Source organism: Zingiber officinale, chromosome 1A (genome assembly GCF_018446385.1).
Source record: "Zingiber officinale cultivar Zhangliang chromosome 1A, Zo_v1.1, whole genome shotgun sequence".
In the NCBI taxonomy this organism is placed as follows: domain Eukaryota; kingdom Viridiplantae; phylum Streptophyta; class Magnoliopsida; order Zingiberales; family Zingiberaceae; genus Zingiber; species Zingiber officinale.
In genome coordinates, this window is record NC_055987.1 from 11,463,505 (window position 1) to 11,490,894 (window position 27,390).

Sequence of the window (27,390 nt, forward strand, 5' to 3'; positions counted from 1 at the left end):
TGGAAAACCTCTTTCCTTCCTTTTTAACATTCCAAGCATCTAAATTATCAAAAAATAATTAATTTAGAGCATGATATTCTACTACTACAAACCTTGAGCCTTGAGGCTGTACAAATGGTGAACGCAGAATAATATTGGGCCACTAATTCAATGCCTCATTTCCTTAGAAAGTTAAAATTCCTGACATACACAAAATGGTACGAATACCACCATTTCCTAGGGTAATACGCGTGCACCACGTCTACAATATGACTACCGTCTATTCACCACAGACATCAAAAGAATTACTGTATGTATAGCCTCGACAAGTTTCTCCAGTACTAAAAGGTAGTAAGCAGCCTGCGTGAACCTTGCCAATAGTGTTTTCCTGTGAAATCAAGAAATCCAACCTTAGTTTTGAGAGCGAAAAAGAGGAAAACACACACAAGGATACAAAGGTACAATGCTTTCTCATCATAGAGCTGTGTCCTTGGAGCACTGAGTTGAGGAATCAGCAAAGGTAGCTATCTTTTTCTCTAGCTCTGGTTTATTAGCACCGATAAGTTTATCCATTAGCTCCCCGTCTTTCAGAAAGAAGAATGTTGGAGTTGCTCGGATGTCCCATGAGGAGCTAAATTCCTGAAAAGTGTATATCATATATATAATCTATGGAACAAAATTCCTAAAAGATAATTCATAAGCTTAAAATCCACTCTATTTATAATGTTTGATTGGCACGCTTTGCTGCTAATCATATTGCGCGGTAGAATGATTCACCTTGGCATTTATATACTAAACAAAGCAAATCAGAATGTCTATGAGCAGAACAACATTTGGCTATTATAAATATATACGGTTCTAAGTAAATTTCAACTTTAATTGAGTGCAGGAAAAGAGAAAATGAGATGCAAGTTAAGATATTCTGGGCTGCATCTGGTTGTCCATATCGTCATGTGAAAAGCTATTTAAATATAACTTGTACTTCTGTGCTGCCCGTGCTTGGAGGTATTTTAGCAACAACAGTGTATATCTTAAATCAATGGTGGGTATTCTTCTCTTCCAAAACTTTGCACAGATAACTAAGAGAAAAACATCTTAGCAGTTTCAATGAGCTAAAAGCCTAACACTTGCAACCTTAGCATTTAGAAACTCTACTAATCTTTATCACGAGTTCATGACCAATTTAGAAAACTGACAAAAATTTAAGCAACTAAGAATGTTCTGAAATTGGTACTGCAAGATTAATGGTGTACACGCTTCTTCAGAGAATCATCTAGCAGAACACTGAGTGGGAGCAATTTTCAATCTGGCAGTGCTATGGATTGCAATAACCACAGGAGGTATGAGTACTATGATACCAAGACACAGCAAATAACATAAAGACAAATTCAAAACTCAAGTCTTAAAAAAAAACTTATTATGAGCTTATCTAGGAAACCTGTATTGCAATTTATATCATACAGAGTAAGTCCCTACCAAAACTACAAGTTAATTCAGCTTTCCAACATATTGACACAAACTGATTCACCATTTTTACCTAGAGTTTGATGTGATTATCCATAATATACTATGTTCACCGCCTTGAGTAACAGATATCTCTATTCTCCAATCGTAATTCAAAGAAGCATCAGGATCGCACACCATAACTAAGGAGATGAGGATGATTTAGCAGGAAGCAACAAGGGTAATGACCTTATGCAAGCACAATGTGCCCGTTTTCTCAAGGAAATGATGCAAGAACAACAATAAGTGGACTGATAATTCACACAAGCACAGGATTATGGAATAATTCAAACAACCAAAGGATGGCAACACCACACCAAAGGAAATGAGGACGAATTAGCAGGAAGAAACAAGGACAATGACCTTATGCCAGCACAATGTGCCAGCCTTCTCGAGAAAAAGTAAGAATTATAATAAGTGAACTAGAATTTAAATATGGACTGGATTGTGAAGAAATTTAAATAAAAGAAGATATTACCATTAGTTTATCAACATCTATGGTCAAAAACATCAGTGAAGGATACTTCTCAGATAACTCTGCATATAAAGGCGCTATCACTCTGCATGGGCCACACCAAGATGCACTGAAGTTTGCTACAACCTGTGGAAAATCATATAGGAACATTCAGGTTCTATGGTAAAAGAAAAATAAGCTATATGTGAAGAACTATAAAATTAGTCTCAACCTGTGATGTTACAACTTCTATGCAGATCTTTGAACTAATTACCCAAGAAGATTTAAATTGGGTATGAGTTTTTTCATGAATATGTTTTAGATTAGCTATTACAAGTCACTGAGATCACTCCGTCACTTATTTGACAGAGGCCTATGAACAGCTGCCTGGAAAGTTCAGCATCTCTTTTCAGAACAAAATATCATTTTTTAAATTATTTTACTAATTAAAACAATCTCTCCCTCTAGCTAAGCCTCTACCTCCCTTTCTCTCCCTTGCTCCTTCCCAATCTCCTATAGCCATCGTGGAGGAAGACGAATATTCACTGCTGCCAACCAAAGTAAATGAGGGTAAAGGATTTCGTTGGAACAATGGCAAGAAAATTAGTAGGGACAGAAATGGGTAGCTGACAATCGGCTACCCACAAGAATCAGAGCCATTTAAGTCTGGTTTGAGTTCAAGACACATTTGGGTTTGCGTAAAATTGCAGGTACCCATGTATCATCTATAGTGGATATGTAAATGGGCCCTGAGTAGCAGATATTTAATGAGGTTTAAGTTCGGGTAATACCAAAAAAATGTGGGTACTAACACCTTGCCATTCCTACAAATTAGAGCCCTCCCACTAATCCTCTCCAATTTAATCCAGCTACCCATCAACAACAAGGGTGCTCTACCACTGCCAAGCAAAACTTGTGAGCATAAAATTGAACTCTATACAGAGTTGTAAGTCACCCTTGTTAAAGTTGTCAATGATCCAAACACAAAGGAATGTTAAAAAATGATCATCTAATCCAATAAAATCATTCTTTAGCCCACAATTCTATATGTGGGACTAAAGTAGAACGTCACAACTTCTCTCACTCAAAGCTTCAAAGCTTCATATCTTATTAAAGTTTAAATTAACACTCATATCCTATAATCTCTAATTGAGACATAGCCTAATGATGGTTCCACCATCAAACAAGTAGCTTTTTCCCAGAAACCAATCGTGTATAAGGTTAGATCAGCTCTAATGCCACATATAAGGATTCATGATCCATGAATTTTGGTAGGTTCAATTACAGATCCAAACTCCGCTCATGACGACCGGTCATGGCCGGTCCCAAGCCTGGATAAGGAGGAGGGTTGCGTTACGTTGCCGGCCAGCGTTAAAACTATGACAAATATTCAATGAATGAATATATTAAACTATTGTACTAATGCTAAGTTGTTCCCCGGAAGGAACACGTTGCACGGTCCAACTATAACGTCTCGACAAAAACCGCTACATCTCCAGAACTTGGGTGTAATGTTAAATATGCAAGAGTTCGCGTTATAGGGTCCGACTATAACATCTCAGCAAAGGCCGCTACATCTCCATGAGAACTTGAGTGTAGTGTTAAATAGGCAAGAGTTCTCACACCATAGGTTGGATAAAAACAAATATGATAGGAAAACTAATAATTTAAGATTTGGAACATGGAATATAGGAACTCTCACTGGTAAATCAATGAAAGTAGTAGATATGATGATTAGCAGAAAAATTAATATTTTGTGTGTACAAGAGACAAAATGAGTAGGCAAAAGGAAAAGATGATAGAGAACTCGGGTTTTAAGTTATGGTATACTAGAAAGAGTAAAACAAGAAATGGAGTGGGTATTATTGTAGATAGTTTGTTAAAGGATAAAGTTGTAGAAGTAGTTAGAAAAGGGGATAGAATTATAACTCTTAAGATAATAGTGGTGAAAGAAACTATGAACATAATTAACATATATGCACCACAAGTAGGATTAAATGAAGCTACCAAATCAAAGTTTTGAGACGACTTAGATGAAATATTATAAAATATTTCATCAAATGAAATGATTTTAATAGGAGGTGATCTAAATGAGCATGTCGGAGTGAAAAAATGAGGAATATGAGAGGGTACATGGGAGTTATGGGTTTGGAACAAGAAATGAGGAAGGGAAAATTATATTAGATTTTGCGATAGCATATGACCTTATATTAACTAATACGTTTTTTAAGAAAAGAGAAGAACACTTAGTCACATTAAAAAGTGGGAATAATAAATCACAAATTGACTTTCTTATGGTTAGGAAGAAAGATAGAAAGATTTGTAAAGATTGCAAAGTTATCCCTGGAGAAAGCTTAACTATCCAACATAGGTTAGTAGTGTTGAATATACGCCTCAAACATAGTATCAATAGAAAAAAATATATACGATTCCTAAAATTAAGTGATGGAAGTTAAAGGATGGAAAACAAAATATATTTAAGGAGAAGGTAGAAGTACAAGCATTAGGTGAAATATATGATGACTCTAATACAACATGGGATAAAATGGTATCAAAGTTGAAAATAGTAGCGAAGAGTGTACTCGGTGAGTGAAAGGAACATGCACCACTAAGTAAGGAATCTTGGTGGTGGAATGAGAAAGAATAAGAGAAAGTAAAGGAAAAACAAATAGCTTATAAGGAATTAAATATTTGTAAGAACGAGGAAAACTTAAAAAAATATACAATAGCCAAGCAAAAAAACTAAGAAAGTAATGAGTGAAGCAAAAAATAAAACTTTTGAACGATTTTATCAACAATTGGATACAAAAGAAGGGGAAAGAGACATTTATAGAATAGCTAAAGTGATAGAAAGGAAAACAAGAGATCTTAGCCAAATAAAATGTATTAAAGATCATAGTTATCAAAAGCGCTCGCTTCGCTCGCTTAAGCGCAAAGCGAAGCGAGGCGCAGCCCTTGCGCTTCCGAGAACTTGGAAGCGCAACAGGTTTAAGAAGTGCGCGCGTCGCTGCGCTTTGCGCAGAAGCGAGCGAAGTGCAACGACCCTAAAAGATTCCTTTTTTGTTTTAAATTTTATTTAAAGCCCTAATTAATCTCTTTAAACCTGTCTCTTCATCTCCCGCCGCTGTTCGTTGCGTCTGCCGCTGCTGTAACTAGACGGATCTGCTGTGGCTGCTTCTTCATGTGTGCTGCCGCTTCTTCACGCGTCGCGGTAAGTTTTCAATTTCTGTTACTTAAATTCAGTTTGAAGCATCCTGGCCATTCTGCGATCGCCTCCGGCGGCGTCCCGGGATGCGTCCGGCGGCGTCGGAGGCGTCGCGGGAGGCCTCCGACGCCTCCAGCGGCGTCGCGGGAGGGCCCCGACGCCTCCAGCGGCGTCGCGGGAGGGACCCGACGCCTCTAGCGGCGTCGCGGGAGTTCTCCAACGCCGGAGGCTTCCCGCGACGCCTCCGGCGACGTCGGTGGCCTCCGGCGATGGCTCTGGCGGCGTCGAGGGCATCGCGATGGCCGTGGTCGCGACTCGCGTGAAACGGTGAAAGGAGAAAAAGTTTGATTTTATTAAATCAAATTTAAATATATAAACAAAATTAAAAATATAAAAAAATTGATAAAGTTTATTAATTCATATCAATTTAATTTAAAGATATAAAAAATAAATTAAAATTTAAAAAAACTTAATAAATTGCATTAATTTATATAAATCAGATTTAAATATATAAAAATTATTTAAAATAAACAAAAATCTAATAAATATTATTAATTCTAATTTCTAAATCAGATTTAATTATTTAAATTTTAATTAAATGTATCAAAAATATTTAAAAAATCTAATAATCTTATTAATTTTAAACTAGATTTAATTATTTAAATTTTAAACATAAAATTTAAAAAAAAATCTAATAAACTTTATTAATTATAAATCAGATTTAATTATTTAAACATATAAAAAATATATTTAAAATAAAAAATCTAATAAATTCTATTAATACATATAAATCATATTTAAATATATAAAATATGTATAAAAAATAAAAATCTAATAAATATTATGAGCACATATACATCAGATTTAATCATTTAAATATATAAAAAAATATATGTAAAATAAAAAAAATATAATAAATTTTATTAATACATATAAATCAGATTTAAATATATAAAAATATATATATTTAAAATTAAAAATTGTAATTAATTCGTATAAATCAGATTTATATTTTGATATTTTTTACTATTTTATATTTTTTTTACTTATTGATTGTTTATTACTAATTGCAGCGCTCTTGACTCTTGATTCTTGAGTTCCATGTCAAATATAACAATTTCATCCACTCGAAAAGATATTGCTTGGAATTATGCAACATGTTCAAATCCTAAAAATTCAAATGTTGTCAGTTGTATTTTTTGTGGTAAAATAACAAACGGTGGAATTTATCGACACAAGTTACATTTAGTTGGGGGCAATAGAAATGTGAAAGCTTGTCCGAAATGTCCTGAGCATGTTAAAGAAGAAATTAGAGAGTTTATGCAAAAAAAAAAATAATTTGAAGAATCAAATAGATGAAATTCCTCATTCTGATGATGTTGATAATTTGGAAGATTTGGAAGAAGATGAAGAAGATGATCATCAAACTAAAGTGAAAGGGAAACGACCAATATCAGATTCAAGCAACCATCCTACGACCCAAGGTAAAAAGTGTAAACAAACTGGGCCTATTAATCTTTTATTTTATGAAAGATGTCGATGAAATTGTCAAACAAAGACGTGCAAAAAACAAAGGATAATTTGATGAAAATAAAAAGAAGTTAAGAGATATTGCAGTTGAGAAATTTGCAAAATGGATGTATGATGTTGGAATTCCCTTTAATGTTGTTAAATATGATTCTTCTAAGCCTTGTATTGAAGCTATTGGACAATTTGGATCTGGGATGAAACCTCCATCATATCATGAAGTGGGGGTTAAGTATTTGAAGGAGTTGGCAAATACGAACTCACTTCTCAAATCCCATGAAGAAGATCATGCAAAGTTTGGGTGCATAATCTTGGCAGAGGGATGGACAGATAAAAAGGGTAGGACTCTTATAAATTTTTTGGTGAATGGTCCCAAAGGAAGTGTATTTGTCGAATCAGTTGATGCTTCAAGCTATTCTCACACAGCGGACAAAATGTTTGAGTTGCTTTCTAAATTTGTGTATCGCATTGGAGAAAAAAATGTGGTTCAGATTGTAACAGATAATGCAAGCTACAATGTCAGTGCAGGTAATATTTTAAATTTTTGTTAAATATTAGCCTGTTATTTCCAAGTTCCAATTAATAATTGAATTATGTTTTTAATTTTTTTGATTAAATGTTTTTGTTTTTTTAGGTCGTCTTTTGGAAAACCGATTTCCACACTTATACTGGACTCCCTGTGTAGCTCATTATTTAGATTTGTCGCTTAAGGATATATTCAAAATTCCTCATCTCAGAAAATTGCATGAACGGGCATTGATGGTGAATGGTTATAGTTATAACAGACCACAAGTATTGAGCATGATGAGAGAGTTTACTGGACAGAGAGACATGGTAAGAACCGCAAAGACACGTTTCGCAACCGCTTTTTTGACTTTAAAGCGGTTTCATGTACAACAAGCAAATCTGAGAAAGATGTTTACATCTGAAAAGTGGGCAAATAGTCGATTTTCCAAAGAGGCCGCAGGAAAACGTGTAGCAGAAGTGATATTGATGCCTTCTTTTTGGAAAAATATGATTTTTGCATTAAAAGTTGGTGGTCCATTAGTAAAAGTATTACGGCTGGTAGACGGTGAAAAACGATCTCCTATGGGTTATATTTATGAGGCAATGGACAGGGCCAAAGAAGTTATCGCTGCGTCATTTAACAATAATGAAGAGAAATATCGTAGCATTTTTGAATTCATTGACAAAAGATGGAACATTCAACTGCATCGACCTTTGCACGCAGCCGGATATTTCTTAAATCCAGAGTGTTTTTACTCAAACCCTGATATAGAAAATGATACAGAAGTGATGGAGGGTTTGTACAAGTGCATATCTAGATTGGTGAGAGATGAGGATTTACAAGATAAGATCACAAATCAATTGGAAAAATACAAGAAAGCAGGACTTTTTGGTTTGCTCCGACAAAGAACTTTAAAATCGCCAGGTAAATTTATAAATAATATATTGTGCAATATCAATATTGGATGGTAATAAAGTTAATCTTATAATTTATATGTTTTTGTTTTTCAAGCTGATTGGTGGTCTTCTTATGGTGCATCAACGCCTGAATTAAAAACATTTGCAATGAAGATTTTAAACCTCACATGCTCTTCTTCAAGCTGTGAACGTAATTAGAGTGTTTTTGAACATGTAAGTTGGATTTTTTTTTAATACATATTAAAATTTATATTATGAACTTAACCTTTTACTTTTAAATTTTTTTGTAGATACATTCTAAGAAAAGAAATAGGTTGTCTCAACAACGATTGAATGATTTGGTATATATCAAGTACAATAGAGCTTTGAGGAGAAGATATGACATGCGAGATAAGATTGATCCTATTACTTTGTCAGAGATAGATGATAGTAATGAATGGTTGTTGGGAAAATTGAATGACAGTGATAAAGACAATGATAATGATTTTGTCTTTGAAGGTGAAGATTTGCGTTGGAGTGATGTAGCACAAGCATCTGGGGTTGGTGAAAGTGCATATGGCTTTCGATCTCGAAATGCGTCTTCTTCAAAAGGGACATCATCATCTGCATTAGCAAAAAGAAAGTAGTCTTCACCTCAAACTAGTCTTGTAAATGAAGAAGAAATTAATCTTGATAATGAAACTGAAGAAGAAGATACTGATGGATACAAATCAAGCGATGGAGCTGATGACATAGATTTGGACAATGAAGATGAAGAAGATGATTATTTTGATATTTGATATTTCATGTATCATATTTTCAAAGACTTTTAATTTTCAGTAATCTGCAACTTCATCAAAGAATATTTTGTTTATGATTATTTGGATTTTCAAAGACATTTTGAAAGTTTTTTTAATAGATATAATAGCCCTTTTGTTTATTATGTTTTTTTTCCGTAAAGCCTGCGCTTCGCCTTGTGCTTTGCGCTTCAAGCCCCAAGACCCTTGAGCGCTTTTTTGCGCTTTGCGCTTTTGACAACTATGTTAAAGATGAATATAATAGGGTATTAGTAAACAACAACAACAACAACAACAACCAAGTCTTTTCCCACTAGGTGGGGTCGGCTGTATGAATCCTTTTACGCCATTGAGCTCTATCTCCTATTTATCATCATCTATATTTAAATAAATTATCTTGTTTTATTGTTGCTAACCAAGTCTTTTTTGGTCTTCCTCTTCCTCGTTTTATATGCATGTTTATCATAGTTTCACATCGCCTAACTGGAGCATTTATTGGTCGTCTAAGTACATGTCCATACCATCTTAAACGTGTCTCTATGAGTTTTTCCTCAATAGATGCAACTCCTACTTTCTCTCTAATGCTCTCATTTCTTATTTTGTCCATCCTCGTATGTCCACACATCCACCTTAACATCCTCATCTCTGCAACTCTCATCTTCTGCTCATGTGCTCGAGTTCAGCTCCATATAACATAGTAGGTTTAACTGCGGTTTTATAGAACTTACCTTTAAGTTTAAGAGATACTTTACGGTCACATAGAACACCCGACGCTCTCCTCCATTTCACCCACCTTGCATGTATTCCATGTAAGACATCTCTCTCGATCCCTCCATCGTTTTGTAAAAATGATCCTAAATATTTAAATCTCTCTGTTCCGGACAACTCGTCCTCTCCTATCTTAACAATTGTTTCATTACTTCTAATATTGCTAAACTTAAATTCCATATATTCCGTCTTTAATCTACTAAGCTTAAAACCTTTCCTTCTAGTGTTTCCCTCCAAGATTCTAGCTTAGCATTTACTCCTTCACGTGTCTCATCTACCAAAATAATATCATCTGCAAACAACATGCACCACGGTCTTGTGTCTTGAATGTGTGCAGATGAGTTCATCCATAATTAATGTAAAAGATAGGGACTTAGAAATGATCCTTGATGTAACTCTATCTTTATTGGAAATGCTTGATACTCCACCGAAGTCTTTACTCTGGTCGTTACATCCTCATACATATCCTTAATTAGTTCAATATATGTTACGCTAACACCTCTCTTTTCTAAAATTCTCCATATAATTTCTCTTGGGACTCTATCATATGCCTTTTCTAAGTCAATGAATACCATGTGTAGATCTTGTTTTTGCTCCCGATATTTTTCAATTAATTGTCTAAGAAGATGTATGTCGACCTTCCAGGCATGAACCCAAATTGATTTTCTGTCACTATGGTCTCCTTCCTTAATCTTTTTTCTATTACTTTTTCCCAAAGTTTCATAATATGACTCATTAGTTTAATACCCCTATAGTTGCACAATTTTGTACGTCTCCCTTATTCTTATATAAGGGAACTAGAGTACTTATCCTCCATTGATCAGGCATTTTTTTCGTTTTCAATATCATGTTAAATAATTTTGTAAGTCATTCAATACCTTGTTTCCCTAAGCACTTCCATACCTCTATCGGAATATCATCTAGTCCAACGGTTTTTCCATTGTGCATCTCATTTAAAGCTTGTTTTACTTCTGAAGTTTGAATTCTACGATAAAAATTAAAATTTCGATGCTCATTTGACCTAATTAAATTACCTAAGTTAAGTTGGTCTCCTAAACCTTCATTAAAAAGTTGATGAAAATACCTCTTCCACCGCTCTTTTATTTCTCCATCGCTTACTAATACCCTATTACATTCATCTTTAATACATTTTATTTGGCTAAGATCTCTTGTTTTTCTTTCTCTCCCTTTAGCTATTCTATAGATGTCTTTTTCCCCTTCTTTTGTATCCAATTTTTTATATAACCGTTCAAAAGTTTCATTTTTTGCTTCACTCACTACTTTCTTAGCTTCTTTCTTGGCTATTGTATATTTTTTTAAAATTTTCCTCGTTCTTACAAATATATAATTCCTTATAAGCTATTCGTTTTTCCTTCACTTTCTCTTGTACTTTCTCATTCCACCACCAAGATTCTTTACTTAGCGGTGCATGCCCCTTTGACTCACCGAGGACACTCTTAGCTACTATTTTCAACTTTGATACCATCTTATCCCATGTTGTATTAGAGTTATTTCACCTAATGCTTGTACTTCTACCTTCTCTTTAAATATATGTTGTTTCCCATCCTTTAACTTCCACCACTTAATTCTAGGAATTGTATATATTTTCTTTCTATTGATACTATGTTTGAGGCGTATATCCAACACTACTACCCTATGTTGGGTAGTTAAGCTTTCTCCAGGGATGACTTTGCAATCTTTACAAATCTTTCTATCCTTCTTCCTAACCATAAGAAAGTCAATTTGCGATCTATTATTCCCGCTTTTGAATGTGACTAAGTGTTCTTCTCTTTTCTTAAAAAACGTATTAGCTAATATAAGGTCATATGCTATCGCAAAATCTAATATAGTTTTCCCTTCCTCATTCCTCGTTCCAAACCCATAACTCCCATGTACTCTCTCATATTCCTCATTTTTTACTCCGACATGCCCATTTAGATCACCTCCTATTAAAATCCTTTCATTTGGTGGAATATTTTGTAATATTTCATCTAAGTCCTCCCAAAACCTTAATTTGGTAGCTTCATCTAATCCTACTTGTGGTGCATATACGCTAATTATGTTCATAGTTTCTTTCGCCACTATTATCTTAAGGGTTATAATTCTATCCCCTTTTCTAACTACTCCTACAACTTCATCCTTTAACAAACTATCTACAATAATACCCACTCCATTTCTTGTTTTACTCTTTCCCGTGTACCATAACTTAAAACCCGAGTTCTCTATCATCTTTGCCTTCTCACCTGTCCATTTTGTCTCTTGTACACATAAAATATTAATTTTTCTCTTAATCATCATATCTACTACCTCCATTGATTTACTAGTGAGAGTTCCTATGTCCCATGTTCCAAATCTTAGATTATTAGTTTTCCTATCATATTTGTTCTTATCTAACCTATGGTGTGAGAACTCTTGCCTATTTAACACTACACCCAAGTTCTCATGGAGATGTAGCGGTCCTTGCTGAGACGTTACAGTCGGACCCTGTAACGCGAACTCTTGCATATTTATCACTACACCCGAGTTCTGGAGATGTAGCGGTCCTTGCCGAGACGTTACAGTCGGACCCTGCAACGCGTTCCTTCCGGGGAACAACCTAGTATTAGCACAATAGTTTAATGGATTCATTCATGAAATATTTGCCATAGTTTGACGCTGGCTGGCAACCTAACGCAACCCTCCTCCTTTATCCGGGCTTGGGACCGACCATGACCGGTCATCATGGGCGGAGTTTAATAGGGTATTAGTAAATGATTGAAAAATAAAAGAGCGGTGGAAGAGGTATTTTCATCAACTGTTTAATGAAGGTTTAGGTGACCAACTTAACTTAGATAATTTAAGTAGGTCAAATAAGCATAGAAATTTTAATTTTTATCGTAGAATTCAAACTTTAAAAATAAAATAAACTTTAAATAAAATGCACGAAAAGCTGTTGGGAAATAAAGGTATGAAGTGCATAGGGAAATAAGGTATTGAATGCTTACAAAATTATTTAACATGATATTGAAAATGAAAAAAATGTATGATCAATGGAGGATAAGTACTCTAGTTCTCTTATATAAGAACATGGGAGATGTACAAAATTGTGCAAACTATAAAGGTATTAAACTAATGAGTCATACTATGAAACTTTAGAAAAAAGTAATAGAAAAAAAAATTAAGGAGACCACAGTGATCGAAAATCAATTTGGTTCATGCCTGAAAGGTCGACAATAGAAGCTATTCATCTTCTTAGACAAATAATTGAAAAATATCGGGAGCAAAAATAAGATCTACACATGAAAAAGCTTATGATAGAGTCCCAAAAGAAATTATATGGAGAACTCTAAAAAAGAGAGGTGTTAGTGTAACATATATTGAACTAATTGAGGATATATACAAAGTTGTAACAACCAGAGTAAATACTTCAGACGAAGTAACTGAAGCATTTCCAATAAAGATATGGTTACATCAAGGATCAGCTCTAAGTCCCTATCTTTTTACACTAATTATAGATGAACTCACTGCGCACATTCAAGACACAGTACCGTGGTGCATGTTGTTTGCAGATGATATTATTTTGATAGATGAAACACGTGAAGGAGTATATGCTAAACTAGAATCTTGGCGGGAAACACTAGAAGGGAAAGGTTTTAAGCTTAGTAAGGGAAATGTTTTAAGCTTAGTAGATTAAAAACAGAATATATGGTATTTAAGTTTAGCAATATTAGAAGTAATAGACATACGAGGATGAACAAAATAAGAAATGAGAGCATTAGAGAGAAATTCGGAGTTGCATCTATTGAGGAAAAACTCCAAGAGGCACGTTTAAGATGGTACGGGCATGTACTTAGACGATCAATAAATGCTCCAGTTAGGCGATGTGAAACTATGATAAACATGTATATCAAACGAGGAAGAGGAAGAGGAAGACCAAAAAAAGACTTGGTTAGCAACAATAAAATAAGATAAAATTTATTTAAATATAGAGGATGATATAGTAGAAAATAGAGCTCAATGGCGTAAAAGGATTCATACAGCCGACCCCATCTAGCGGAAAATGTTTGGTTGTTGTTATTGTCGTCGTTGTCAATCACAGATCCAATGCTTAAATTCAGCCTAAAAGTAGTTAACTATCAAAGTTTATAAATTCTCATAATTCACTTGCAACTCTCCGCAAGATAAAATTAGAGTGCCACTAGCAGATTTGAAATAGATAATGAGAGGAGAGAGAGAGAGAAATTTGATTGCATAACTAATTAAAAAAAAAAAGCACATTTTGACTTTAGATTGGAAATCTGATGGTTTTCTATCCACCTTGGTAGCATTAATACCTCACTTATGATGTTGTATGACATTTTGATTTTATACAACAAAATGTAGTACCAAATTAAGGTGGCATTTGGTTTAGAGGTTTGGGAATGGGGGAATGGATTCATTCCCAAACCTTGTGTTTGGTTGATGGGAATAGAATCAAGATTTTGGAATGAAACCCAAAAACTTGGGTATGCATGAAACTCACCCCTCCCTTGGGTTTTGATCGAATGGGAATAAGAATTAAATTTTGGACGAAAATACCTTTAGTATATTTGTTCAATTTTTCTTTCATTCCACTCTCTCTCCTTGCTCTCTCTTATCATACTTTCTCTCTCCTCATTCTCTCTCATCACACATTTTCTACTATTTTCTCTCTGTATTCTCTCTCATCACACACCCTCTTTCATTATTTTCTCTCTTCATTTTTTTCATCATACTTTCTCTCTCATCATTCTCTCTCTCATCATTCTTTCTCTCTCCATATTTTATCTCATCACACTTTCTCTCTCTTCATTCTCTCCCATCACACTCTCTCTCCTCATTCTCTCTCATCGCACATTCTCTATCATTTTCTCTTTGTATTCTCTCTCATCACACACTCTCTCTCTCATTATTTTCTCTCTCTTCATTCTCTCCTCATTTTTTCATCATACTTTCTCTCTTATCATACTTTCCCTCTCCTCAATCTCTCTTACTATACTCTCTCTCCATATTTTCTCTCAACACTTTATCTCTCTTCATTCTCTTCCATCTCACTCTCTCTCCTCATACTTTCCCTCTCTTCATTTTTTCTCATCACACTTTCTCTCTCATCACATTTTTTCATCATACTTTCTCTCCTCAATCTCTCATTTTCTCTCATCACACTTTTTCTCTCTTCATTTTTTGTCAATCACTCTTTCTATCTCAACATACTTTCTCTCTCATCATATTTTTTTTCTTCTCAATCTCTCCAATCACACTCTCTCTCATCACACTTTCCCTCTCTTCATTTTTTCCCATCACACTTTCTCTCTCATCATTCTCTCTCATCATATGTTTATCTCACATTCAACTTTCTCTTCCATCTAATTTTTTTCTCTTATTTTTCTCTAAGGGTAAAAAAGAAAATTTAGGTTCATTCCAATTGAAAATATTCAACTTACCAAACATTATTTTTTAGAATGATACCCAAGCTCATACTCATTCCCATTCCGTAATACTATGATACTCATTCTCATTCCGATTCCTACGAGAGAACCAAACGCCACCTAAATTTTGGGTATACATTTATAATTACAACAATTAGCCTGAAAGTTTTCTTACTCCCACTAATTGAATCTTAGTTTCTTTAAAATGGCATGACTTGAATATTAATCACATTAAGTACAATTTGAGCAAGAGGCATCTATTGGTAGAAATCAACTAAAAGCCTCCAATTATTTTTCACAAAGTTGTACATCAGCTACAATACCAAAGTTATATCAGATCCAAGTAAAATGACCATAGTAAAATCTCATCCAAGGATATAAACCCTACAAAGGAATTTTATTTAGGAATTATTTATTATAATAATCATTTGAATAATATAGGCTTCTCTAAACTTTGATCTAGGGATAGAATATATTCAAGTAACCCTCACTCATGAGTATCTGAGACAATTCAGCCTATTTGTTTTACAAAACTTACCTTCTTGTATCATCAAAGCATTGCCCAACATATAATGCAAGCATTGTTTGGTTCATATTCAGAGCAATGCCTATTGTTCCTTCTTCAAACTCTACTAATTCACCTAACATTATTTTGCCAAGGCTACGAATATGAACAATTCTGTCATCTACTACCCTAGTCCAATCCCATTCTTAATGTCATGAATATGTCTTTTCATTTCTTCTTTGGATCTCCTTGAATTATCAGAACTGCAATAAAATCCTTGGTTATTAAATTTTAATGAATTACTAAGTTCTGGTCATTCAAATACTATGAAATTAGAATGAAATCGAATACGATTCCAATATTTCATATCTATCATGTCAGCATGTAACACTAAAAAAAATGAGGTAACACCATTTTGGATGGAATTGTGCAGAAATTCAGGGGACAAATTCACATAACAGAAACACGCTAGACTCAAAAACCTTCATATGCAAGTGTTAATGACAGATCATTTCAAATATATGCTGGATGCTTTGTGAAATCTCTTTAGCCATATTCCTTGGTCTGAAGAATGTACAAGCCTTTTTCTTTTCAATCACTTACAATCTTGCCTTGTTTTTCTGCTTCTGAAATCTTTTGCTCCCAGTTACCCTTGCTTGTTATTACATACACATTGCCACCTCCCATGTCTATCTCATCATCCATGTCACTAGCTGCCTCACTCTAAAAGGAAAAGGGAAGATAATGTAAAAAAATTAACAAGTAGGGAAGAAATTATAAGAGTGATAGATATATACTCAACAAAGATATGGTCCAGAGAAATAGAATAAAAATTTCAGCATTAGATATTGACCAAGAAATTCAATTAACTATTTAAAACAATAATGTGAAATAACAAAAAAATTCCATATATTTTTAGAAACAAACTATAAATTCCATTATTAAAAGAGACTCAACTAATCTACTATAGCAGGAACAAGTGAGTACATAAGCAAATAAAGATTCCAAGCTATTTCAAAAAATAACTCTATATAGAGTGTATGTGTAGTTCAAAACCATAAGAGTTGTTCTTGCCGCATAAGAATATTAGTCCACAAAAATTAATCCTACAAGGCTAGTTTGTCAAAAGTTACCTTGACGCACTCAATCATCATGTCTAAAATTTTTTACTCTCATTTAAAAATTTATTAACTAAATCCCAACTTTTTCAACTTTGGAACAATTTTTTGGCATGTCATTTTCCTGTTAACAACAATTAAATGACTTGCATAGGCTTGACATGGACTACTCTGCTGAGTTAAGAAAGCACAATATGTGCTTCTCTATGGATACATTATCTTGTTTCTTAGTATCCCTCCTTCCCAAGCTCAAACATATTGCACCATTAAATGGAATTGGAAGCAACACCACAAGCATATTTGTTAATAACATTGTTAGCAAAAGTAATATAACTAGTCACATTGACATGACTAACAAAGAGGATAATAAGTTAGGGCTTTGAATGTAAAAAAGGAAGCAAGGACCATATTTCCATATGTTAACCAGGTGGTCCAGGGATGACTCTTGGATCAGATGGTTAGTGTGGGGGCAAAAATTCAATGTCAAAGATATATTAGCACAAAAGTTTTAATGAAAACAAGCAACCACAACATTAGTAAGGATGGCTTAATAGATTTATACATTGTAATATGGGAGCTCTTATGATAAACTCACTAGTAATGTCTCGAGTCCTACAACTAAAGGACCAGTAATTCTTGCAATGATGCACAACATATATATATTCAACAACTTTCATACAGTAAAACTCTCACCATGAATAGCAATAGCAAGCATGAAAACTCTAGCAACATAATGGACAAAGGGTGTCTTCTTTCCAGTTACTAGTTTCACATAAGACTTCTGAAGAGGCAATAATCCACATCAGATTCCCTCATTCTTCATTCAATGATCCTTATGATATAGTAAAGCGATGAGGATCAAACACATCCAAAGTCACAACGAAATGATCCATATCATCACTGTCCAAAGTTGGATAGATATTTCATGTCAGGAGACGATCATTTTCATACCATTACTAGCACAAAACGAGAGAGAGAGAGAGAGAGAGAGAGAGAGAGAGAGAGAGAATTTTTAACATGGTTCAACAACATTTCCTTAAAATCAGAATTGTGCAGAGGTATCTTATAAAGGCATAAATAGAAAGAGGTAGGTTGCATAGGGTCAGAATAGACAAAAAGAAACAATACAAATTGCTTCAAGCTACAGACATGGCTGCCAACATGATGCCCCCATTATCACCCTACAATCTGAACAAACTCACTAGGAAGCTAAACCAGATATACATTAATGCACCATAATTCATAGTGCATCAGTTAAGCTTCATTCTTCTACATTTCATATCACATTAAAAAATAGACGTATGAGGTAACTAACTTTTTTGCTAGATTTGGTAAATTAGCTCCTAACATCAGCATTACCAGCTCAAACTCATATGTATTTTGAAAAGCAAAATATTTAGAATGCAGGATAATCATCCACCAATATAGCAAGGATGTTAACAAAATAGTGATGAAAGATGCAAGTCAGAGATGCAAAGAATAGACAGTGGCAACAAATACATAATTTGTTTATATTAAATAGTGAGAAGGTTTCGATATTGTCTATTGGTAACTTCTTACCTTCCTTACACAGTTTCCCATTTGAATTGAGAAAGGAACCAAAACAACAATTTATATCAGCTTCTGTGAAAAAAAGAACAAGGTCTGTATTACTAAAAGCCCATGAGAGGAAAAATTTACTAGATAATAACTATGAAAATAAATCTCAACAGCCAATAAAAATACAACAACCAAATCTTATCCTACTAGGTGGGGTCAACAACCACTAAAAATAAATGATCAGAAATCTTAGGAAATGATCCAGTAGCATATGATAAGGATATTATAATGCATGGATGGGTGGGTGCTGCAGCGTGGGGATGATTCTCATGTCACAAAAAAAGAACTAAAAAAGACTTTGCAGACAGAGATTTTAATTTGTATAAGATGATAATTCATGTAAATCGAATAGCTATATCATTAATTGTGAAATATTCTAGCGCCGATAAGATTATATTTATTTTCAATCTTAGTTAACTTATTGAGCATATGTATGTAGTGTATCTTATTCCATACATACATCTTTGAGGTTTCATTTTGTTAATAATAAATGAATTTGAAGAAAGTGAATTAAGGTATCAAATTAGGTTTCCGCTAATCTCACTATTTAATGATATTGATTGAATTTTTACAAAGAGGCACCATAATGGTCAATCATTACAACCTACTTTAGCACTCCCCCTAAAAATTGTGTATAACTATTGCTAATGCTCATCTTGCTTACAATGTAATGAAAAATTTTACTCCGTAGGCCTTTAGTAGGCACATCACCTAACTAATATGATTTGACAAAAGTAATCAAGATAATTCCTCTGTCCAGCTTCTCCTTCTAAAATGTCAATACACTTTAATAGCTTAGTACAATTGCATTGCATGGAGTTGTTTACCATTTGATGGCTGCTTTGTTGTCACAATATAGTATTGAAGAATAGCTTTTCATTATGTTAAACTGTACCAAAACAAATTTCTAAGCCGGAGAGCCACATATGGTCTATGGTTAGAGGCTTTGTATTTCACTCAAGAACTAAATCTAGGAAAAGTTTGTTTTGTTGTTCGGTTGTTCCAAGTCACTAGATTGCCAACAGCAGTAAGTAGAGAACCGAGGAACTTGCAGCTGTATACATCTCAACCTTGAGGCAATTGTTGCTAGCAAGGAACAATCTTGTTCTTGGGCATCTCTTTAAATGCCTCAAAATGCGTGTATCGTGTGGGGAATTATCCACTCAACCTCATTCACCTACCAGCAACTTTTCACTTTGGTCATTAGATGTCGCAGGCAATCAACACCCAGCCATAGCAGTCTCATAATGCATTAAACACAAATTTTTACAAGAAAAATAATTGCGCTGTTAAAAAGATTTTGCCACTTAAATAATATGGAAATATCATAGATTTCCTTGATACTTGTCATATTGATAGGAAAGGCACCTTCTTGGGCACAATGTCTTCACTTTTTGTTCTTTATCAATCTGTCACATCAACATAGACGATCAATAGGAAGGGGACGTTAAATTCCAAGAACAAGTTATTGCCCTTCCCCTCCAAAGTGAACCGATATATCTTCCAAAAGTTCTAATATTAGCTACTCCAAGACATTTCTTCTTTCTGCTGCGTTGACAGTTCCAGCTTATATAAGACTTACTGAAAATGACTAAATCAGCTAAAAACTTTTCTTCGTGCACCTATAAGCTACGTTATCAAAGGTCATCTAATATCTCCCGATCTCTAATTAGTCGTCTTTAATTCGCAACAGGCAAACCCAAAAGTTACGTAGAACTGACCATCATATCCCATTCGTCCATGTAAACGGATAACAACCATGCGGCGATATATGAACACAGAGAGGCGCACTAAATAGCAATGATCAGCAACAACTAATCAAAAAAGGGGCATATTTTAATGGAAAATACGGGGAAATGTGAGATCTTTCTCATATGGTAACAAATTCAGAACACACGGGACGAATTAGTCGCGGTGACGTCGCCGAATTCATGGTGAGGAAAGGAATAGTTACCTATTTCAGGCCGACGAATCGCAGTATCGAGCCCGCTCCAGGTTCTCCTCGGAGCAGACTGATCGACACTGTAACAACTAACAACCACGGATTGCTAAGTCGATTATCCCAAAGTCGGTGGTTCTAGAAAGAGCCGATCGAAGCCCAATTTTTCTTAATGGGCTGAACCCATAATCTTACCCCGGTAAATTATTAGCCCATTGCTGAATTCTCTTCTAATATAATTTAACAATTATTCGACCATGCAAGTATTTGCCCCGGGCGTTCAGCAAGCATCCATAGGCGGTTTCGACGGGACATTTTTCTTTTCGCTAGTCCCCGCTTCTCCGTCAGTTCATCCTTGACCAACACGAAATAATTCATGTATGTCTACTAATCTAGGCAGTTTAATAATATATAATAGACTAATAGAGGATATATTTAACTACTTGTCATGATTTGACCTCTGTATCTCATGAGGATAATATCATCATGTGTACATCTGAAGGGATAAAAAATTTGATAAATTGATTGCTAGAGCAGTTAATTTAGATTTATCCTTTGAATCGACTTGTCATGCTAAATAATTTGTAAGGTTAAAATTTTATTAACTTATTTAAAGACAGGTCCAAATAAATCAATCTGTCTAGCCCTCGCTCGCTCGTATAGGTCAATCAACGGCTACAGGATGAGAAAAGAAACATCTATAAAACTTAAAACTAAAATAAAAAAATTAATTTATCTTCTTGACGAATTAAAAAATTTCAATCTAACTCAAAAAGAGTGGTAAGTTAGGCGGATCAATTCATAAGTCCATCATAAAATTATATATATATATATATATATAATTTTATGATGGACTTATGAATTGATCCGCCTAACTTACCACTCTTCTTGAGTTAGATTGGAATTTTTTAATTCGTCAAGAAGATAAGATTATCTGCTCTATCAAATAACTAATCCACCATGGATTCATCTACCCTACTATGGATCGGCTCGCCTAGCAGCTCTATTGACTACTAGGCGAGGAATTATGCGCTTCTGAATTTTTTTCGGCAAGCGAAAAGGGAAAAACTTCTAGAATTAGTTGAGTCAAAGCCCATATACTATATTATAAAAAAACAATGAAATTTTAAGGGTGTATTTACAAATAAAAGAGAAATAAATAAGGATTTTAACTTTTAAAAAGGTTAAAGGCGCCTAACTTAATTTCACTAGTCTTTTAATTATTGTTTGAATGTCAATTTAACTCAAATGATCCTATTTGAAATTGAGAAGATGACATGTTAATTCAGATGGATAGTTTATTGACTAATGGTTGATCTTTTGATTTAGAATGAAGTTTCTCAATGATCTTGTGTACCATCAGACGATCCAATAAAATGTTAATGACCAAAGATTAGGGAAGGGGTCCCTGGCAAGACCCTCCGATACTCAAGTTAGTACAATTTCCTTACAAGTAGAAGAAGAATAATAGTGGATGTATGAATGAAGGTATCAGATGTAAGAATTACATACCTTGTCAACAGAGAGGATCTCTTTTTATACCACCTCCCAGATCTCCGTGATCATGAGATGACTTCATGCGTCAGAGTTTGTTAGGTAGTTCTTCAAAGAGCTTCCGAGGAATCTTTTTTGCACTTACAGATGTACCTCTTTTATCATTTATAACTTAAACTTTTTTTAAAGTCGTTGAAGGAAGATGTCGTTATAGATGAATCATCAATAAGAAACCAAATAGACTCCGGAGTTTCTAAAGTAATATTCCCCGACAACTATGCCAAGCTGTTAAAATGTTGTCGGTTGTTTGTTTGCTGAATATATCTGGGTCAGTCCGCAAGCCGACCATATTACTTGTCATTGTATTATATTATAGTATCTTGGCCTGTCCATAAGGCTGGTCGTATTACTTGTCATTGCATCAATCTGTCCTGTCATATGTTAAATACTGTAGGGATCTATTCTAATATAGAGCCCACAGTGTGTCAAACCTTCATTCAAGAAATCATATGGTAGATTATGTATGTTGATGCGGATGTGGCTGAGGACAGGGGAGTAATTAGGGAATAAGGGAGGGGTGTTTGGGTCTTTTCACTATTAGGGCTTTGGAGTTTATAGGTGGCCTTGTTCTTCGTGTCGAGAGGAGGAGGTTTTTCAGCTTGTGTGTTCGTTGCCCCGCCGCCATCGTCCCTTTGCTCCACACCGCCGCAGCCCAATCGATCAGCTAGCCCACTCCTTCGTCGCCGGCGAGCCTCCAGCTCCTCTGCTTTCCCCCTCTTTCTCTCTGCTTCGGGTTTTTTCCAATGCTGCAGTGATGTTTTTTGGCTGGATTCCCTTCTCGGCAGCAGTTCGTTACCACCAAGGGAGAAGAGGGGGAGGCCTGCCTTAGTGATCGAAAGTCGCCGCTACCCACTGGAGGAAGCGTACGTACGAGGCCGGCATCGACCACCCCGACTACGCTGACGTCGTCACGCGGGGGCTCTCCCGCCAGTCACTAACACCCCTTCTCTCTCCCGTGTGTGAGTCATCAACGCCGCGGGCAGTCTTGGGCAGATCTCACTGCTGCCTCAAGCCTACGGGTCGCTGTCGCCGTGCACTCCCTGTGGCACTTTGCGCCGGCCACGCCTCCTTTTTTGGTCATCGCCTCCAGCAGCCTTAGATGGCTCTACAGCCAACCACAGTGGCTTTACAGCCACTGCCTCCATCGTTTTCGGTGCAAATTAGATCCATCGTTGTGTCTCCGGCAACCATCTATTGTGTATTCGGCCATCGAGCCGTTGTGCTTTGTCTTTCGTGTCACCATTGGTATTGTGAGTTGTTGTTACTAACCGGCCTATGAGCTGTGACTGTATGTTGTATTCCGGCCTGCATGCCGATGTCCCATACTGGTCGTGTCGCCGTTGTATTCCGATTGTGTGTCACCTTTCGAATCCAGGCCGTATCCAGCTCCGTGTCGTCACCGCCGGACTTAGTTCCTCTTCGGTTGGCTCAGATGCATCCGCTCTTCCAGGTCACGATGACTCGATCAGCTTCACGACCAGCTCACCGACCCATCCGAGGGCGCCCCCGGGGCCAGGGTACGTCACTGTACTCGTCTGGTATTTATTTAGTTATGCTATCATTGTGCGGCTGCTTATATATTCATGGGACCCGCCTCGAGCATCGGGGTACCAGAGACCGGGGTGACCCGGTCGCTGGCTGCAGGTAGCATTGACCGGAGGTCTTCCAATGACTTGGTCGACACAGAAGATAATTCGCTCATGGAGGTGAGGTGGACATTCCAGACACGTCATTCCGACAGGTTCATCTTCTCAGCTTCCCGACATGAACATATGTTATAGCTTTATTTTAGAGACAATATGACATTAAGTAACTAAAACTCGGTCAACCTGTGCCTGACCGAGTGCATATGCAAAGTTTTCTAAAGATAAGTATCTTTAAGTTTGTCCGATCTTTACCCAGCTGGGCGTACAAGGGAAGCCTTGTATTCGACCAGTCTTCATCCAGTCGATCTTATACTAAAAGTTTTATAATACCACGTGTCTCTAAGTCCGTTCGAGTTTTACCCGACCAACCGTATATTAAGAACTATATATATATAAAGCTAAGTATCTCTGAGTTCGCCCGAGTTGCCCGGTCGGGTGTTCATAGAGAACTTTTATGTTTATTCGGCCTCTATCCGGTTGACCATATATTAAAAGATATATATAAGGTTAAGCATCTTTGGGCTCGCCTAGGCTTTGCCCGGTCGATCTTATATTTGTTGGTGCAGTTAGCACTGACGGTCTAACTCAAGTTTTGATGATTGACAAAGTAAGTTAAGTTAGGTTTATTATGATCTAACACTTTGATTGAGTGTGCAGGAGAAGTCCAGATAAGTCGACGGGCTGACCGGATATATGGTACGAAGTCCAGGTAGATCGACGGGCTAACCTGATAGTTGGCATGAAGTCTATATAGATCGACGGACTGACCGAATGTCTGGCACAAAATCTAGCTAAGTCGACGGGCTGACCTGATAGCTGGCACGAAGTCCAGACAGGTCGACGGACTGACCTGATGTCTGGCAGGTAAGTTAAGGTAAGTCACTGGAGAGGAGTGACTTGGTGAGGACACGCGCATTCCAGTCAGGGAACTTAGGCGTCGATCTAACTTAGAACCATTTCAGGAATCTAAGTTGAGATCGCGACTAAATTCTGATCTCGGTGAGACGGAATCTAATTACTACTCTATAATTGTGCTAACATTTTGTTTTGCAGGGTAGTATAATTTGCATTTGCCTCGGACTAACATTTTCTTACAGGAAATTGAGTTGCTGGAAAATGGTGGTCCAAGCATTCGGAATGCAAATTCTATCCCGATGTAATGTGGAGCACGCTGATTGGCTGGGCCGATGTCATGCTCTAGGCGTCTGGAAGGGATCCGAGCACCCGAAGCTTCCTATATAAGGAGGCCATCACCTAGAGCAAATAACAACAACTTTTGCTACGATTGCTCTTGTCCGCGCTGCTTCCAAGACACTCTTACTACGCTGCGAAGCTTCTCCAACAACCAACGATTTAGTCTTTACTTTCTTGTTGTCGGTAATTTCATTTTGAAAGTTCCTGTAGTCATTTTGTAAACATCTTTTCAAATTATTAGTGATTACCCAACGAAATCACTCAACGAGTGCGGGCCTTAAAGTAGGAGTCGACGAAGGCTCTGAACAAAGTAAAATTAGTTTGTATTAGCATTGTGTCTTTCGTATTTCTGCTGTGTACTCGACTCGATTTAATTACGAATTTTTTGAATGCTATTCACCCCCTCCTCTAGCGTTTTCACAATCCAATAATATTAAAAGATATATATAAGGTTAAGTATCTCTGGGTCCACCCGAGCTTTACCCGGCCAGGTGTTCATAGAAAATCTTATGTTCGTTCGACTTTCATCAGGTCGATCTTATACTAAAAGATATATATAAGGTTAAGTATCTCTAGGCCCGCCCGAGCTTTATCGGGTCAGGTGTTCACAGAGAACCTTATGTTCGTTCAGCCTTCATCTGGCCGATCTTATACTAAGACCTTTATAGAGCTAAACTTCTTTACGTTCGCCCGGTCTTTACCCGACCGGGCATACACAGAGAGTTTTGTGTTCGATCGACCCTCATCTAGCCGATCTTATATTTTTGTGAGGCTAGCTAAGTATTGCTAAGCTTGACCGACCCTTTGCCCGACCTGACTTTCCTTAAATCGGGTCGGCCATTAACTGACCAAACACACTACCTTTTTATTTTCAGAGTAAAACCCTAAAATCTTTATATTCAACCAAGTTCACATCCGGTTGTCCTTATCCGGACATTCTGCTGTGGAGTCGCACGGGCAAGATCTGAGAATTCTGAGGTTGGACAATCAATAGTACCGGGTATGAAATGTTCATCCATTTTGTCTTTGACCACCACATTACCTTGACTTTAACTACTACGTCATCTTCTAGATCCGCTCGTTATGACCTGTATCACTAGCCTCCCCTTCAAGTCTAGTCAAAGGAGACGTAGTTGACTGACTGGACTCGAGTTTAGTCTCGCTCGTTCTCCTTCTATACCTAGTGATTTTCAAGGTTTATGTTTTTGATCGTGCTTCTAGGCACTTGATGATCTTTTCAAAAAACGATCCGCTCCCTGCTAAAGCTAGTACCGACGACACGCGAAAAGGTATTTTTGACTACAAAATGTGTCAATTGTCACGTCCTACATAAATGTTCATTTATGGATAAATGTCATGTGGCCCCGTTACTCATTCTTTGCAACATTTGCTGACATCTGCTGTTTCGTATGGCACAATGTCACATTCGACTTCGTAAATTAGTGATCATCCTTATGCAAGCCATTTTAATCTAACAGTGGCAACTAAATTTCTCCTTATAAAACCCTAGACCTTATGCATTGTCCGCATTGTCTTTCATCTTCTTCAATCTCTCCTTCCAACAATCTCTTTTCCTCTCGGCTTTCTTTTACTCTTAACCTTACGCCCAATAAGTTGCTGATCTTCTGTCTACTTTTCATTCTACCATGGCTTATGAATTTTTCGCTCTATGGTATACTCTTACCTCTTCGAAGTTCGATGCCTCTGATAGGGCCTATTTCTATTCTAGATATGAAATTCCTCCCAATTACCGCATTCGTCTTTTTCCTCGGACGAGCATCCTCATCTTCCTCCTAATAATCGTGTGACTTTCTTCTCCCATCAATGAGTGGTTGATTTTCATTTTCCCGTTCACCCATTTTTATTAAAAGTAAGTCAGTATTTTCACATCCCACTACAATAATTTACACCGAATGCATTCCGTTATATGTGTGGGATGTTTATGTTTGTTCCACCTGTTTGTAATTCCTCCTACTCCTCGTAATCTTTATCTGTTTGTCTATCCGAAAAAAAAAATCAAAATTTGGGTTTTCCTATTCTAATCTTAACCTAAAGTAGTCTTCTTCGAGGATATGTCATCTTCGAATAAGGGTTGGAAATCTCATTTCTTCTTGATAGAAATACCTGATTCTGTCACTTGGCCTACTGCTTGGCAAGCTTCCTTTCCTCTTCCTGATCCTACAAGATTGAAGAAGGATCTTGTCTTTACTATTTATCTCCCCAAACTGAGCCATCAATATTTTAAAATTTACAAATGGTTACAGGAGGCCTTTTTATATCTTTTTGATTTAAGCCCCATTCAAAAGAGACTGTCATATTCTTTTGGTAAGCTTTGTTAACTTTGATGCTTACACTTTCTCTAACTAAAGTATCTTTTATTTTATGCAGTGGACTATTCTATTATCCTTGATTGATGAATCAATCTATCTGAAAAAGGCTGAGCTATGTGCCAAGGAAAAGGAATTATTGGCCAAGCGGAGTTTACAGTACCCCCTCCTTCTGAGGAGGCCTCTAAAGATCGTGGGATCGAGACGAGCACAACTGGAGTATCCGGGAAGTTGCCTTCAAAACCTTCTCCAACCCCTATGAGCTCTTCTCCAGAGAAGGCAGCTTCTCCCAAGAGACAACTCAAAAGGCAGCTTCTCCCGAAATACAAGAACCATCTCCTGAACCAACCGAACTACCATTCCTGCATAAACTCAAGAAGATATTTCCCTACTGAACTACTCTTCAGATCCCCTTCCTTCTATATCTCCTGGCCCAAGGGCTACT

At 36.3% G+C, this 27,390-nt stretch overlaps 1 protein-coding gene across 6 annotated transcripts; it reads right to left on the reverse strand.

Moving 5' to 3' along the window:
- Positions 1-44: 44 nt before the first annotated feature.
- Positions 45-20,340, reverse strand: LOC122018855 (thioredoxin H4-1-like). Of its 6 annotated transcripts, none has more exons than XM_042576306.1 (7): positions 20,240-20,318; positions 18,247-18,309; positions 17,380-17,586; positions 16,172-16,291; positions 1,961-2,083; positions 451-618; positions 45-367 (listed from the first exon to the last, which is right to left on the reverse strand). In XM_042576306.1, the coding sequence occupies exons 3-6, from the start codon at positions 17,416-17,418 to the stop codon at positions 454-456; spliced, it is 447 nt and encodes a 148-aa protein (XP_042432240.1). In that variant the 5' UTR covers positions 17,419-17,586; positions 18,247-18,309; positions 20,240-20,318; the 3' UTR covers positions 45-367; positions 451-453. The 6 variants fall into 6 exon arrangements, with proteins under 6 accessions (XP_042432240.1, XP_042432234.1, XP_042432264.1 ...); XM_042576300.1 differs by having other exon boundaries at positions 442-618; positions 20,240-20,316; XM_042576330.1 differs by lacking the exon at positions 17,380-17,586 and having other exon boundaries at positions 20,240-20,340.
- Between the last annotated feature and the right edge of the window lie 7,050 nt (positions 20,341-27,390).

Coding starts and splice junctions, on each gene's coding strand:
- LOC122018855 (XM_042576306.1), bottom strand. CDS start 17,418: ATGTTGCTAGAGTTTTCATGCTTGCTATTGCTATTCATG. Junction 2,084..16,171: donor CAGAAAAACAAGGCAAGATT/GTAAGTGATTGA, acceptor GATTTTCCACAG/GTTGTAGCAAACTTCAGTGC. Junction 619..1,960: donor TAGATGTTGATAAACTAATG/GTAATATCTTCT, acceptor TACACTTTTCAG/GAATTTAGCTCCTCATGGGA.